We start from the raw sequence: 15,685 nt of genomic DNA, 5'->3' as shown, positions 1-15,685 counted from the left end.
GTAGCAAGTCCAAAGGAGAATACTGCAATACACACACAGTATATCAAAAGACATTTATTTCAGTCAGAACAACCAAAGACATATACAGTAAACTCTCAATTATCCATGCTCTCTCTCTCTCTCTCTCTCTCTCTCTCTCTCTCTCTCTCCCTTTCCCTTTCCCTTTCCCCTACCACCTCCCCCCTTCCCTTTCCTTCTTCCCTTCTTTCCTTTTCTTTTCTTTTCCTTTTCTTCCTGTTTTCTTTCCCCCATGCTGAAAATATTTCTTTAACATAGGAGTGGCCTCAGGAGAGTGATAATTTCATGTTACCACATGAATATAGTAAACAATCTGCTGCTTGAACACAGCAAGCACTGGACTGTATTTTGTCTCAAAATAGTGTAAGGTAATATGAAACTGGATCGTACTGTATTCTTTGTAAGTACCGATGTTTCACATATACTATGATGATTAAGGCAGAATTTATAATAAATATTAGCTAAGTGATTTTAATTATGACATTGTAATTAAGTTTTGTTTTTGAGCAGCTTTTAATTGTGGATTATCTGCCAGATTTGGTTATCCATAGTTTTAAAGTCCAAATTACCACAGATAATTGAGAGTTTATTGTCTCTCTGTATGACACACAGCCCTTATGCAGGATAAGACACAGGATAGTGTGACCTGTGACCAGAAAAACAATCAGTAAAATGGACCTACAATAAAGAACAAATCCACTTTTTGTGTAGTAAACACAGGATTGTGGTGAGGAGGGTACCAAGATGCTTGTGAGGGCAGAAGTTATGATGTGAGCACGCATGCACATCAGTAGTATGACATGTGACGTTCAGGCTCCTACGCAACGATTGGCAACCTTCCGTACTGACTGACCAGTGTACCACTTGCCACTCGCAAGGAATGTAATAAATTCCTGGCACTCTCAGACCGAGATTAGCTTTAACCAGTTGCAGTGTTTCTTTAATTTTTCTGGCTGGCCAGAAGACTGGTGTGATGCCATGCCTTTTACGACTACTCCTATCTTGCTAGTTGTACAGCAGAATGGAAACGGTGCTATGTTCCGGTCCTCTTGGCTTGTTTGAACAGCATCATGTCTTGGTCTTACCAGAAGCTCAATCTCGGAGCCGAGGCGGTCCGTGTATAAATAGTTCTGGCTCTGTGTACTAAGGTGTTCAGCATAGCTCTCTTCTGAGTTAGATGGCGAAAGCTACACCTGTTGAGGTACAGATCTGTTTGTATTGGTTTTGTGTATACGGAATGACCTAGTCTTCAACCTAATTCCATTCGATGAACACATCTAAGGTAACTTCCAGTCATTCTCCATCTCCACTGTATATTTTATGTTGGGATGTATGCCATTCAAGTGAGCAACGACCTGCTGCAGTGCTATATTGTCATGCTTGCAGGTTAAAAATCTGGAGACGCAAGGCTGGGAAGGGAGCACTGTTCAATGCTAGTTCTTAAACAATTTCCATGAAAAAATTAGCTACGGCTGGTGATAGTGGCAAACGCATTGCAGATCCATCAGTCATTTTAGCTAGTTCACTGCCTGATGCGATGCATGATACTGCTGGCAATGCTGGATAGAGTGTGCAAGCAAAACTTGTGGATGCAGAGTGCACAGCCTATGTATGTGTCACCATGATGTAATCTAGCCTATAGCATGCTGTCCTATGAGTATAAAAGTGGGAACCTTACCAGTTCACGACAGATAGTTTTAGTCCCTGACTGTGGTGATGGAGGGCATCGTTGAAAGCTTGGAATTTTATCTGAAGTGAATCGACAACATATTACGCGTTTCCATTAGAATTGCGTAACATTCCCTGTGACACTTTACATTTCAGAAAATCTACTACTAGTGCCAGTCAGGCATAAGTGTAGTTCATGTAATGTTAGAAAAACTCAGTGGCACTATAGTGCGATACAAACAAGTCTTATCCCAGAACAACTTGTGCACCTCCCAAGTGTATCAGACAAGCAGAGCTGGTAGCCGGCACTGCCCCTGCCCCAAACCCAATCCACAATGTGCGAGAGTTATGCATAGATAACGACACACGGCACAGACTCTTTCGTTTGTGGCTGCGCTTGGAGGTAAGCAGATTTATGACAGTGTACACATGCCTACAGCTTCAAACAAAGTATTGTGAAATATTGTGAGCCCATGACTCAAAATGGCTAATTGTTAGAATATCTGAAGGTGGGTTTCATAGAATCAATATTAAATAAAAAAATATCAGATGTGTTGATTGTGTCGTAAATTATCCAATAAGGTGATGAAGCCAAGATGCTTGTGAGATCATCTTTCTAAAAGGCAGTCAAATGGTATGGGCAAGTCCATTTAATATTTTCAGGAAAAATATAAAAATGTCAAAATCATTCAACAATCATTATATCATTTAAGAAATGACATGCAGTGAATAAAGGTGGATTAATTGCCACTTATTGAATTTCACAATTAATTACAAAGTAGTAAAAGCTATAATACTTGAGAAATGGTAATAACACCCTCCATAAAAGAATTTCTCAACAGTAATGCATCAGAATGTACATCAAATTTTGAAAACATTGCCCCTAAGTAATAGTGCAGTAAAGCAGTGAATTGAAGACATGGCAGTCAATGTTGAAAGGGGGGGGGGGGGAGCCTTTGCAAGTATTCTTCAACATTTTTCATTTTATATGCATCTGGATAAGTTTACTATTGCAGATAATAATACTTTATTGATGACACATGTATGTTATTATGATGAAAACAGTATATTGCAAGAAGAAATGCTGTTCCTTTGAGTAATATTGTTGCATGCCTTACTGATGGAGCACCATCGGTGGTAGGTTACTATTGTGGATTTGTTGCTTATTTGAAGGAAGAAGCACCAGATGTTTAACGTATTCATCGAGTGTTACATGGACGACATGTAGTAGGAAATCAGTTAAGTACAAATCTCATCACTAACTACAATAATTCGAGCCAAAAACAAGATTAGATCCAATTCAAAAAATGATAGAATATTTTGGCAGTCTTGCCAGAATAGTAATGAAGATTTTATTAAGTCACTTTTGCAGACAAACTTTTTGTGGCTGTCAAAGAGTACATTTTTGGCTCCATTTATAGCATTATATGATAGTGCAGTACAATTTGTTGAAAGAAATAATGAGCAGTCTCTATCAGCAGTTAAGAACCAAAAAGGATAATGCCATTTATTTGGCAGATATTTTAAAGAGATTTAATTATGTCAGTTTGTAACTTCAAGAGGCAAATAAAACACTTATAGATTGCCAGAATATTGTTTCATTACTTCTGACAAACTTGAACTGCTGAGTTATAATTCTTTGATGTGAAAATTTTACCTCTTTCTTGAATTACCATCTATTAAAGACAATGTAGCTCCAGATGATATTGTCAAATTCAGTAGCTGCACCAATGAATTTAAATTAGACGTAAAAAACAATTTGAAGATAGTTTGAAACTGGAGATTTATGGTTTTTACTGCAGATGCTGATACAACTTACCAAGAATAATTTAGAAATTAGATATGATGGAGGAGTAAACATAAATCCAATAGAAGTGGATATGAAAACCTATGGCAAAACAAGAGAGTCTGTCTCGTATCCATATATGTGTATAATTACATTCAGTTTATTGATACTTTTCTCTACCTCATATCTTGTGGAATCTGGCTTTAGTGCTGTTAATCATATGACAACAGAGACAAACTGCCCATATACTTCCTGAAGAGGAGACCTGCGTTTGTTTCTTACAAAAATTGAGCCAGATAATCAGTATTTAGTTTCGCAGCCTCAGGGCTCTCATTAAATATTTAATTACCTAAATGTAATTTCATCAGACTTTCTGCTTCTAAGAGTAGGTATTCAACATATAAATACAAAAATAAATTTAACTACAGTAAGTTGTTTTATGAAGATTTATTCTGCCAAAATTAGTGAAAATTCAATATAAAGTATTTGAGTGAGTTATTTTTATTATAATATGCTTTGTCTTGCTGTAACTCAGCTTTACAGATTTTATATAGTCACTTCCCTACTTCATAAACCACCCCATTGCTGTGGAACAAGTGAGCTGTTAGAAAATTTTACTACTAACAGAGTTAAAAATGTGGGCGGTAGGAGTAAAAAGGTCAACTACCTTTGCTTTATGTTCTCATGTTTCCACTCAAAATTATGTTGTATTGAAGCACGAGCATGTGTCAAATATTGTACCTTGGAAAAGACTATATGTTTTTTCTAAGAGCCTAAGAGTGCCACTCACACAAATGCAATTAGAGCATGTACAAATCTAATAATTTCACACACATTAATTTGAGGGCATAGTCTCACTGGAGGCTAATAAATTTCTCTCTGTGTTGCTGTTGTATCCTGGTACTGTCCCTGGAATTGTTAATCAGAGCATCTGCAAACCTCTGTGAAAGAGTATATTGTCTTGATAAAAACATTGAAGTTTTCATTCCAAAAACCAGATTTCAACACATGGACTGTAGTATACATTGCATTCAATGGATTTGAATAGTTTCATATGAAAATGTACTGTTCTTAAGAATACGAATGGACAAATTTTCCTGCACAGTCTTGAATGATCACATGCTCTCCCATGTCCGAGGGACTGATCCTAACTTCTTTGGTGATTTATTCACCATCTGTCATCCAGAATGTGTTGCACAGTGAATACCTTCAGTTCAGCTATGTTCGTAATTGGAGCACTGAACATATGTTTCAGGTAACACCACAGCCAGATCTCACATGTATAAAGATCAGGTGATATGGACAACCAGGCTGGAGGAAAATGATGGCTGATAATTCTAGCATTTCCAAAATTCCTCTGCAGTGGCCCCTTCACTGAGCATACAGTGTGTGAAGGAATGCCATCTTGCATAAAAATGATCCTACTCACACATCCATGCTGTTGACGGGTTGGAATGATATTGGTGCACAAAAGACTCTCATTGCCATTACCAGAGATGCTACACATAAAAGGACTTGCAGGACTCATCTCCACGAAAAATTGTGGCTCTCTTATTAATGATGCTATCAAACCGACCTACAGTCACCTTTGCAGAATGAGGTGGAACTGGTTGATATGCATGCGGATTTTCCATTCTTCATATTCTATAGTTCTGTATCTTGACGTATTCTGCAGCTCTGTATCTTGACTTATTCTGCAGCTGTGCATATTGACTTGCCCTTGGGGGGTGGAAATGGACTTTGTCTGTCCACAGAATTCTCCATTGCTGTTCATTGTCCACATCTATGCAAGCAAGAAATTCCAGAGCGAACGTTTGTGTTGCTGGCAGGTCAGCAGGAGCCAACTCTTGAACTTGCATGATTTTGTATGGACAGCAATACAGGATGATTCGTAAGATCTTATGTACTGTGCTTGCAGGCATATCCAAAGTTTGGGAATTTCCTCATCTGCTGCATGTTTGGACACCACTGCTTGACCCCTCTATCACATTGAACTTCAAAAGGACCTGTCATTTCGAATTTTATAATCGTTTTCTCCAGATCCTTAGCAGACTTTGGACCAATGCTTTATTTTTCATACCAATGAGTCTCTGGAACGTCTGCAGGGCTCCTGACGCAGTCTGGAAGAGCTTTATCAGCAATGCATGCTCTTTCACAGAGGCAGCCATGTTGTGCATCTCGGACGCAAACTTGAGGAACAGCCATGTGCCGCATGTCTGTTGGAGTGCATATTCTGGCATATACAGTGCCATTTGTTGGTCAAATTTTCGTTAAATTACTGCTTATTCCATGGCGTTTCTCCTGTATGAATAATGTACTATTCAAATTTGATGTCATTCTGAGTAGTGGTTCTCTTTCTACTGCATTTTGAAACTGATCTTTTAATTATGGGCATGTTGTGTTTGCAGGCAATGATAGGCTTCTGTATAAATGACATTAGCAACAGCAGAAACATAAATATTGGTTTTTGTGGAATTTTCACTTGAAAATGGAAGAAGACAAACTATTTATCCAATGCTAATCGGTAATATACACTGGCCATTGCATAACAGCAACATAGGTGCGAGTTGTATGTAGAAGCAGTCACAGTTAAGACGTTCAAGTGTCAGATCATGTTTTCTACATGGCAAACTACATGTCTACAGGACTATCAAAAATTAAATTTAATGGCCTGAATTCAAAGTCTTCTCTGTTTACATCATCACATAATTGCTGAATAAAGATTTGCCCACAACTTCCTATTGTCAGGGGACCTATATTAAGCCATTTTAATATCTCACAAATAAAAACTATAATTTGTATATCTGGAATTATTTGAAAGTAAAATGAAATTAATTTTTTTAAAAAGACGCACAATTTGACCGGGAAAGGGTATACAGTTTGGTAATTGGAAAATTCATTCTGCCGATAGCTCATTGACCACCTGGAATGTTGCTCTACAAAGAGGATTGGATTAGAAAACCATCTGAGCAGCAGTGCGTCATTATCATATGGCAACATCTATTGCAGTGGCTAAGTAAGGTGTTGCAGTTAAATGGAAAAACTTGTGTATTTTACATAAAGTGCCAAGAAAAAGAGATGCAATGATCAACCAGAAAGCTGTGACTGAAACACTAAGGAGGGAGGGGTATATAAGATCTATTTTGTTTTGTTTTCTTACATTTTACTCGTAAATTGTAATTCTGGACCTCGGCATATTCAGCATGTCGGAAGTTCAACAGACAAGGCCTCCAGTCTCAAGGGTTCTGCTTATTTCCATAATGAAGTTTCACTCTGCAGCATTGTGTGCACTGATTTGAAACTTCTTAGCAGGTCAAAACTCTGGCCTCTACTTGTACTTGAGACTGGAATCTTATACTTTAGCAGACAAATACTGTACCACTCAAACGAGCTCCCCCTCACAGCCTTGTCTGCACTGGGTAGAGGAACTGGGTTCAAGTCCTGTCCAGCACACAATTTTAATCTTCCAGGAAGTTTCGTTGCACTTGTTATTACACATTGGATTTCAATCCCTGTGGGTCTGTTGTCAGGTACAATTTGCTTTGGACATTGTTTACCTTGTTCTTGAGCAGGATGAAATAGTAGTAGAGAGCATTTTTGTTAAAAGAAGATTATGTGTTAAATTTTGAAAACAGTAAATTAAAGAAAAAATGCAAAGCAGCTAAAATGAGCTAAGTTGAGTAGTTTAACAGAGAAGATGGGAGGTACAGTTCCACACTGTATTGGCATGTAATACTGCATGTTTAATGTTGCAAACACACTCCACAAAACTTAACTACCACAAAGAGTACATGTTTATGTATAGCTCAAAATCAGTTAAAAGATATAGTATATTGTCCATAAATGTTGCTTCTCATTTGTAGCCAGCATTAAACTGTATTTGACATTTATTCAGTTACATTATATCAAATTACTACATGCTGGTACATTATGGTAAGTCTTTAAAATCTCCAAAATAACTCTCTTTAAAATTTCTAAAATAACTGTTGATTCTAAATTCTATTTACTCATTTTGCATGGATTCTGGTCTTTTGGTTTCATAGAGGTATATTTCTTTTTGTTTGAATAGATCTAGTTAATTACAATTGCACTTAGGATGTAGGAGTATCATATTGTGTTGTATACTGTTAACAGTGTATTTAATACCAAGCATGTGCTGTGTAATAGCTGTTTTTTTTTTTTTTTTAAATATATAATTTGATCTGGACGTATTCATGTGCTTTGTATGTTTAATATTTTCATTGATGCAATCAAATAAGTTTTATATTTGATCTTATAACAAGATCTGGAAGTAAAAGTCAGCACCCAAACTTCTTGAACACACTTTCCTGAAGGCCCCCATACAGGAGCAAACAGTTTGTCTAACTTTACTATGTTTGTCAAATATTTGACTCTGTGAAGTGCTGTTCGACTTGTTTGTCAAATGTAGTGTGTGTTTACATGTTTGCCAGAAATTTTGACAAAAAACTTGACATGGTGGGCAATGACCATGTCAGTGTTTTGCAACATATTTATGGTGAAAAACAGTTTTTACTTGGTAATGGTGTCGCATCCTTCACTGTCATATTATGCGTGAAGAGGTGAAGAAGAAAATCAGTATTCTACGCATATCATAAAAACGGAAGTGCATTGAAATAAAAAAAAAAAATATCGAAGTTCTCCAGTTCTTACACGGATTATCTGGGCTATACATTCGCACGATGTGATATTTTAATGAATTTTTATTAGAGGACCAAGTATAAAGGAATAATTTTCGCATACTTGTGTCTTCTTTTGCAATATGAGAGTGAAGTAACTGTAAACAAGTATTAAAAGTTACATTACTTGTGGTTTCTTTTTCAGTGTGAGGCTGAAGTAACTCTAAAGAAGTATTGCAAGTTTCATTGTCCATCCACAGGAATTTCATGTAATCATCAGTTTTTGAAGATAACATTTCCTTTAACAGACTTTCATTTGTATATTTCTCTCATTTTAAACCATTCCTGGGACCAATGACGTGATTACTTCTTCTTCATTTTCATCTTCTTCTTGTTTAAACACAGTGCCAGAATCAATGTTAGAAATGTTTTTTTTTTACATTTGTAGCCATTCCTACTAGTTTCAAAATACAGCATAATTGACGAGGCTTGTTGGTACATGTGCGTGCTTGTTTGACACATCCATGGATAGATAAGAGCAAATTGGACAAACAAGTTTGATCTTTCATGAGGACCTTAACAAGTTATTGAAAGTTTCATTGTCCATTCGTAAAAAGTTGATATAATCATTAGGTCCTCGGAGTAATATTTCCTGTATCAGGTTCTTGTGGGTGAATCTCTCATTTTAATCCATTCCCTGGACCAGCATCTTGCATTCTTCTTCTTCAAACATGGTGCCAGAGTCGATGCCAGAAATACTTTCTTTGTATTTGCACCCATTCTCAATCGTGGCAAAATACTCTCAAACACACACAATGTATGCTTCAGAGTGAAGTTAAACTGACAGACTTTGTACGTGTATGGGCTTGTTTGACAAATCTGTGGCTGGATAAGGGCAACTTTGACAAGAAAGTTTGCTCACATGTTTGGACCTTAAGATTTCATCTCACTCGAGAGCAAAGAAAATGGTGTGAGAAACAGATTGCACCTTGTGATGCATTGTGTAATAATATGAATGACAAATATTTCTTACTGGAGAAGTTGCTTTTTTTTACTTCCTTATATTGTCTTTCTTTTCAATATTTTATTTTTGAACCCTCATTATTTTAATTTTTGGATGTTTGCAAAGATGGAGGAACAGAGGATAGGACTTCTCAAAATTATTCGGATACATTGTGTGTTGTAAACAATGTGCAAATTTGGAAAACAGGTTGAAATATCTTTTAATGATGATGCACTCTGACTTTATGATTAGAGAGTTAAGTAAAATATTCCTCTTTAATACAAAATTTTGTGATACTTTATGGCTATGTTATCCTTATTTACTGCTTTTACCTATGATCAGTCTTAAGCTCATTCCTACAGTCGTTGTTTTCTAATTATAATCAGTTTCTTTGTACTAGAATAAGGTTTTGTGTCTTTTCTTTCCTTTTTTTTCTGGGTGTTTGTCGCTGCCTTTTCCCCTTGGCGTAATACAAGTTTTTAGATTTAACGGTAGAAAGGTGTTACACATGCAAATCCTTGTTTGTCATACAGGTAGAAATTGTTTGTGTTTTGAAATTGAGTAGTTGTATGTTGCTTCCTTTTCTTGTTATTATTAAAATACATGTTGGGTTTTCCTGCTTGGAGTTGGTGGTTTGCAGTTTAGTTGCAGATAGTGTGTGTATTATATTCAGAAAAGTATTCATTTGCTGTCAGACCTGTAAAGTCATATGTTTCACCGATATGTAGTTGCAATTATTGTACTTGCCTGAAAAATAGTACCACTGGAACAGAAATTTTTGTAGACAGTATTTTTGTTTATGTATCTGGTTTAATGATAACATTCTTTTGTTGTCCAACTCATACAAAATAGAGGGTTATGTAAATAATGTAGGAGTAACAACAATATTGGGAAAAGGATAGATTGCTACGCACCATATAGAGGAGATGCTGATTCGCAGACAGGCACAATGAATAGGGTGCTAAATATTTCAGTTTTCAGCTGAAAGGCCTTCTTCTGAAGTAGAACACATGCATGTGCGTGTGCGCAAACGCGTGGCCCCCCCCCCCCCCCCCCCCCCCCCCACACACACACACACACACACACACACAGACTCACACACAAATGCGCGCGCGCTCACGACCCCCTGCAGAGGACAACTGCACCTGACGGACACAACAGTCTGGTGTGGGTGGTGGGAGTAAGGAGGAATCAAGGGGTAGGGGATAGAGGAATGACCAGATGTGGTGAAGGTAAGGTTGATGCCAGGGGTTACAGGAATGTAGGATATATTGCAGGAAGAGTTCCCACTTGTGCAGTTCAGAAAAGCTGGTCTTATTGGAAAGGATCTAGATGGTACAGGCTGTGAAGCAGTTGTTGAAATGAAGCACATTTTGTTGGGTAGCGTTTTCATTAACTGGCAGGTCCAGCTGTTGATTCGCTACAGTTTGTCAGTGGCCATTCATATGGACTAGACAGCTTGTAATTTGTCATGCCTCAAGTAGAAAGCAGCACAGTGGTTGCAGCCTAATTTGTGGAACACGAGACTGGTTTGATAGATAGCCCTGTCTTTGATGTGGCAGGAGATGCCTGTTACCAGACAAATTGGTGGTGGTGGTGGTGGTGGTGGTGGTGGTGGTGGTGGTGGTGGTTGCAGGATGTATAGGACAGGTCTTGCATCTAGATCTTTTGCATGGATATGTGCCTTGTGGTAAGGGGTTGGGAGCATGGGTGGAGTAAGGATGGACAAGGATATTGCATAGGTTCAGGAGCCGGCAAATACCACTGTGGGAGGGATGAGAAGGATAGTGGATAGGATATTCCATATTTCAGGACGCAATGAGAGATTGTCGAAACCCTGGCAGAGAATGTGATTCAATTGCTCCAGTGCTGGATGATCCTGAGTCACGAGAAATGTGCTCTTTTGTGTCTGGATGGTTGGTATGTGGGAAGAGGAAGGTGACTAGAGAGACAAGACATGGGAGATCTGATTCTGTACAAGGTGGGGAGAGTAATCTTCATCTGTGAAGTCTTCAGTGAAACCCTTCACATAGTTAGGGAGGGACTACTTTTCAGTACAGGTGTAATTGAGCACAGGTAGCGAGGCTATATGGAAGGGCTTCTTGGTATGGAACAATGGAGCCTTCTCTCGCTGACTGCAAGTTCATGTTTATGATTGAATTTTGAATCCACAGAATAAAACACTTGATTTGATTAACACAAGAGACAAACCAGTAGTCTTAGCCCACTATTGCCCTCACTGAAAATTGAGATTATTGTGCAGTTTTGCTCCCTGTGATTATAGTAAGACTGGCCAGTTCCCTTAAAAAGTGGTAGGAGACACCTACGAGACATGATTTCTTCATGACTTAATGGTCCAGATATTCTATGTCTTTTGCACTCCAACAATTCTCATTGGAAGATTAAGTGGGTGCGGTTTCATCCTCACCACATAGTCCACATTTAGGAGCTTCTTTCTCTGAACCCATCTTGTGAAGAGTGTTTCTTAAACTTCCAATGGCCAGTCAGAGGCGCTGCCACGAGATTGATCTGTCCTCTGTTCAAGTCCAGGATTACAGAACTTCTGTTGAAACATGGCTTTGGTATCATTAACTTGTTGTGTTTTTGTTTTGTACTCCAATATTCTGTGCTGTCTCCTGACCCAGATACACAGTCTGGATTTTACTATCATCTTAGTGTTGGTTGGGATGGGTTCCAGTCCAATGAATGTTGTCCCTGGTCATTCTGTTGAATTGTTAATTGCCATTAATTCCTGAGTGACCAGGGACCCACAGAGCAGGTTTACCCTGTTGCTTTCCCCTAGTCTCCTAAGGCCTTCATGGCTTTCCGCAATGATCTCTGATCTCATTGTGGTGGGGGGGGGGGGGGGTGGTAATACAGGTTTAAGAACTGGTTGTCTGTCTGAATAAATGGAGATGTTATGATCTTCATAGCACCTATGCGAATACTCCTCTGCACTTACTTTGATAGCTAGCATTTCCACCTGGAACACTGTATCCAGCTTCACTAGAGAGATTGCTCTCTCTAGTCTAGGCTGTACCCCATATACTGGCTCTAGTGCCCTCATCTGTTTCAGACATATCAGTAAACCAGACTATGTCTTCTGAATTGTCGTGGTTCATTCTTTCATTGCTCCCTTCTTCCTACTATTACACTGAGAGATTTTCTGAATGACCGCTTCCTTATTTACCATATTCACTATATTGATGTGTGATTCTGGGTATCCTTTGGAAGACCTGGTGAAAGACCAGCTCAGTCCTCCCATCCAGCACTTCTGCTCCACTGCTACCCCAGGCTTATCCTACATCATTAGAGGCCAGGCCACCTGTGAAAGCAGGAATGTCATATACCAGCTCTGCTGCATCATTGCACAGCTTTTATATCGGTATGACTACCAACCAGCTGTCTTCCAGGATGAATGGCCACTGCCGAACTATGCCCGAGAGCAAAGTGGACCACCCTGTGGCAAAACATGCAGCTGAACCTAATATGCTTGATTTCAGTGGTTGCTTCACAATCCAGGGCATCAGGATCCTCCCTTCTGCCACCAGCTTTTCTGACCTTCACAGGTTGGAGTTATCCTTAAAACACATTCCCCACTCTTGACATCAATCTATGGTAACCTGCTGTCCCTGCACCCTCCACCTAACAGTTTCTGCTCTCTCTCTGTCCTATCACCTCCTCCCAATTAAAGTTTCTTCACCCCCATTGTGCGCTACTCTCTGCCTGTGTGTCCACTGAACATTTCCCCTTTTCATCTCCTTTCCTTTCCTGCTCCTGCCCCAGCCCCTGCCCCAGCCCCTGCCCCTACTCCCTCCCTCTTCCACAGCCTCCCGAAGCTGCACCTGGTAGCCATATCCGTGTGTGTGTGTGTGTGTGTGTGTGTGTGTGTGTGTGTGTGTGTCTTCTTTTCCGAAGAAAGCTATAGGCGAAATCTGACTGTGTAACTGTCTTTTTGTTGTGGCTATCTGCAACTTGGTGTCTCGTCTCATCTTTACGGTATAAAATGGAAATGAGCATTTGGCATCATTGGCCAGGAGGCCCCGGGCAAGTCCGGCCGCCTTGGTGCAGGTCTTATTACATTTGACACCACATTGTACAACCTTTGCGCTGGATGGGGATGAAATGATGATGAAGACAACACAACACCCTGTCCCTGACCGAAGAAAACCTTTGACCTAGCCGGGAATTGAACCTGGACCTGTAGGACAGCATTCAATCACGCTGATCGCTCAGCTATTTTTGTCATTAACAGATATGTCTATTTATCCTCTCATATTAGTTCAACACAAAAGAAACAAGAGTACTTGCAGTTCTGAGGAACTCTTTGTTGTAACTTACTGTTTTGCAACTGTTTTTGGACCTTCAGCTTTACGCTGTGACTAGTTTCATACATTGAAATATTGGAAAAAAGTGACTGGCGTTCATGAACAGAAGTAGGTCTTACGTTGAAGGCAGTTACCATTAATTCAACATAAGTGACACTTACATAAATTTATGAGCATGAATCATGTTCCTTTCATGACAGACCTCATACATGACTTTGTGGTGGATTTAAGGACTCGTCTGTAGTAGACTGTTCAGGTGCCTAAGTTGATCGATTTAATGAAACTTATTACAGTGCTGACACATACAGTTAGAGATTGAAAAATAGGTTCACACACAATCACAATCACAAAAAAGTTGTGAGTTTTGATATTTGCTGCTTTCCAGTAAGAGAGGAGAGACACAGAAAGTTGTGAAGAACAATAAGAAACGTGGACCTATTTTTGTACCTTGAAGAATGTGTGTAAATTAGGAAATTAATCTCATGTTATTACTTATTATGGTAATCAAACTTAAATGGATTTTTCACTGTCCTTTGCTGATAACTTTTACTAGCCTCGTGTCATCCCCATCCCTCCCCTCTCCCTCCACCATCTAAAACTCCTCAAACTAGTGCATTAAAAATATTGTCAGTTTAAAGATTAGAAAATGGTGGAAGTATTTCATCAGTAAAACTAAGAGATTCGTGGTAGAAATGTAAGTACTGTCATCCAATGCCAAAATATTAACATTGAATAGTTGGGTACAAACCTGAATTATAAACTAGTTTTTGGAAAAAATAGTGTTTCTAAAGTGTAACTGATAAACAGATTCCATCTGCATTGAGTCTATATTAATCTTGATTATGATTTCATGTTTTGCAGCTGTCTATTTCGTAGACTCCATAAATATTTTTATCATTGGTTTCACATCTCAACTGCTGAATCTATTTGCTTGATTTGGGGCCTCATTTTTTTTACCTTTTTCTGGACAAATTAGTGTATTATGTTAATAACTTTCCCATTTAAACATAAAATTTATGTTGCAGTTACATGATTTTAAATCCCCCATGTTGTTTAGTTTAATACAGCTGGTGTCTCTAGCATGAATAAAGTTCGGTCCTTAAGTTTTGATTATTTTCATGTTTCCTGATATAATCTGGCTATGCTTACTTTATGTCTTTCATATACTAGTTTTATTATTCCGAATATACTTTCAGTACTATATAAGCCAGAAGAGTAGCATTTGCATACTAATTTTGTAACAAGAATTACTGGAGCAATTCTGATAGTCTGGTTGTGAACCCAGCACCAGTTAATTCTGTTGAAATTGGTATGCAGGTTTTTCATCTCTGTTCAAGTAGTACTTCAGTTTTCAAATTGCTAATGTGCTCTTTTACATTTTAGGTTTAGAACTCGTCAGTTGGAACCTATAGAGCACCTAATTCAAGATTTTATTGTGAATCTATCAGGAGTTGGATGGGGAGCATTTGGAGGGAGACAAGGAAATGCTGCACCAGTGTAAGTATATGGCCCTTTGATGCTTAATGTTCCACATTTGTTGTGTAGTTGTTTGTTTGTTTGTTTAATGAGCTCAACATTGTGGTTATAAAAGTCCTTGCAAGTCTTCAGAAATGAATGTGGTTAATATATGTAAAATTGCAGACAGGGCAGAAAATAGGCAAGACTAAATTTGCCATCTCCCACTTTTTCCTTTTGCTTTCACACTCAAGTGTAGAAAACCGAAAAGTGTTAACACAGTCTATGTCTTAAGACATACTGTAAAAATATGGCTACCAGATCAAAAAAAGCACAGCTGTGAGTTGGCAACTGTTGGTTTACTGATGATGCATATATTAACTGGATGGGCTAACCATCCTCTGCACATATTAAAGTATATTTTGTAATAGTTTGTGAAGAAGCTCAGGCACAACACAAAATCTTAAAACAAGGCTCACATTCATCTCACCATCACTTCAAATTGGGGGCGTATCTGCTAACAAAACAGCTTCTGCCCTTTTGTCATGATATCAAGTACACTCAGTAGCTATACTCCATACGTCAAGAGACCAGCTCGTGACAGACATTTCCATCCCACACTTCGAGCCGTGGTAACACTCGAGCCGTGGTAACACTCGGCTCCTTCGGAGCCTAACAATGCCACGTCATTCATTGCAGCATTCCTGTAGGGGCAGCATTTTGCTAACCAATGTGTTCCTTGATGGAATATTTTTTTAACATGCACTACCGGTGTTTGTCAACTTACATA

At 38.6% G+C, this 15,685-nt stretch overlaps 1 protein-coding gene across 1 annotated transcript in view; it reads left to right on the top strand.

The window, feature by feature from the left end:
• Positions 1–15,685, top strand: part of LOC126095204 (E3 ubiquitin-protein ligase Iruka-like) — a 126,635-nt gene that overhangs the window by 57,687 nt on the left and 53,263 nt on the right. The window contains exon 4 of the mRNA XM_049909937.1: positions 14,824–14,937. Within this exon, the coding sequence (XP_049765894.1) occupies positions 14,824–14,937 (114 nt within the window). The remainder of the gene's footprint in view (positions 1–14,823; positions 14,938–15,685) is intronic.

This window comes from Schistocerca cancellata, chromosome 8, assembly GCF_023864275.1.
Source record: "Schistocerca cancellata isolate TAMUIC-IGC-003103 chromosome 8, iqSchCanc2.1, whole genome shotgun sequence".
In the NCBI taxonomy this organism is placed as follows: Eukaryota; Metazoa; Arthropoda; class Insecta; order Orthoptera; family Acrididae; genus Schistocerca; species Schistocerca cancellata.
The sequence above is the reverse complement of the archived record's forward strand: the minus strand, read 5'-3'. Positions and strand labels throughout refer to the sequence as shown.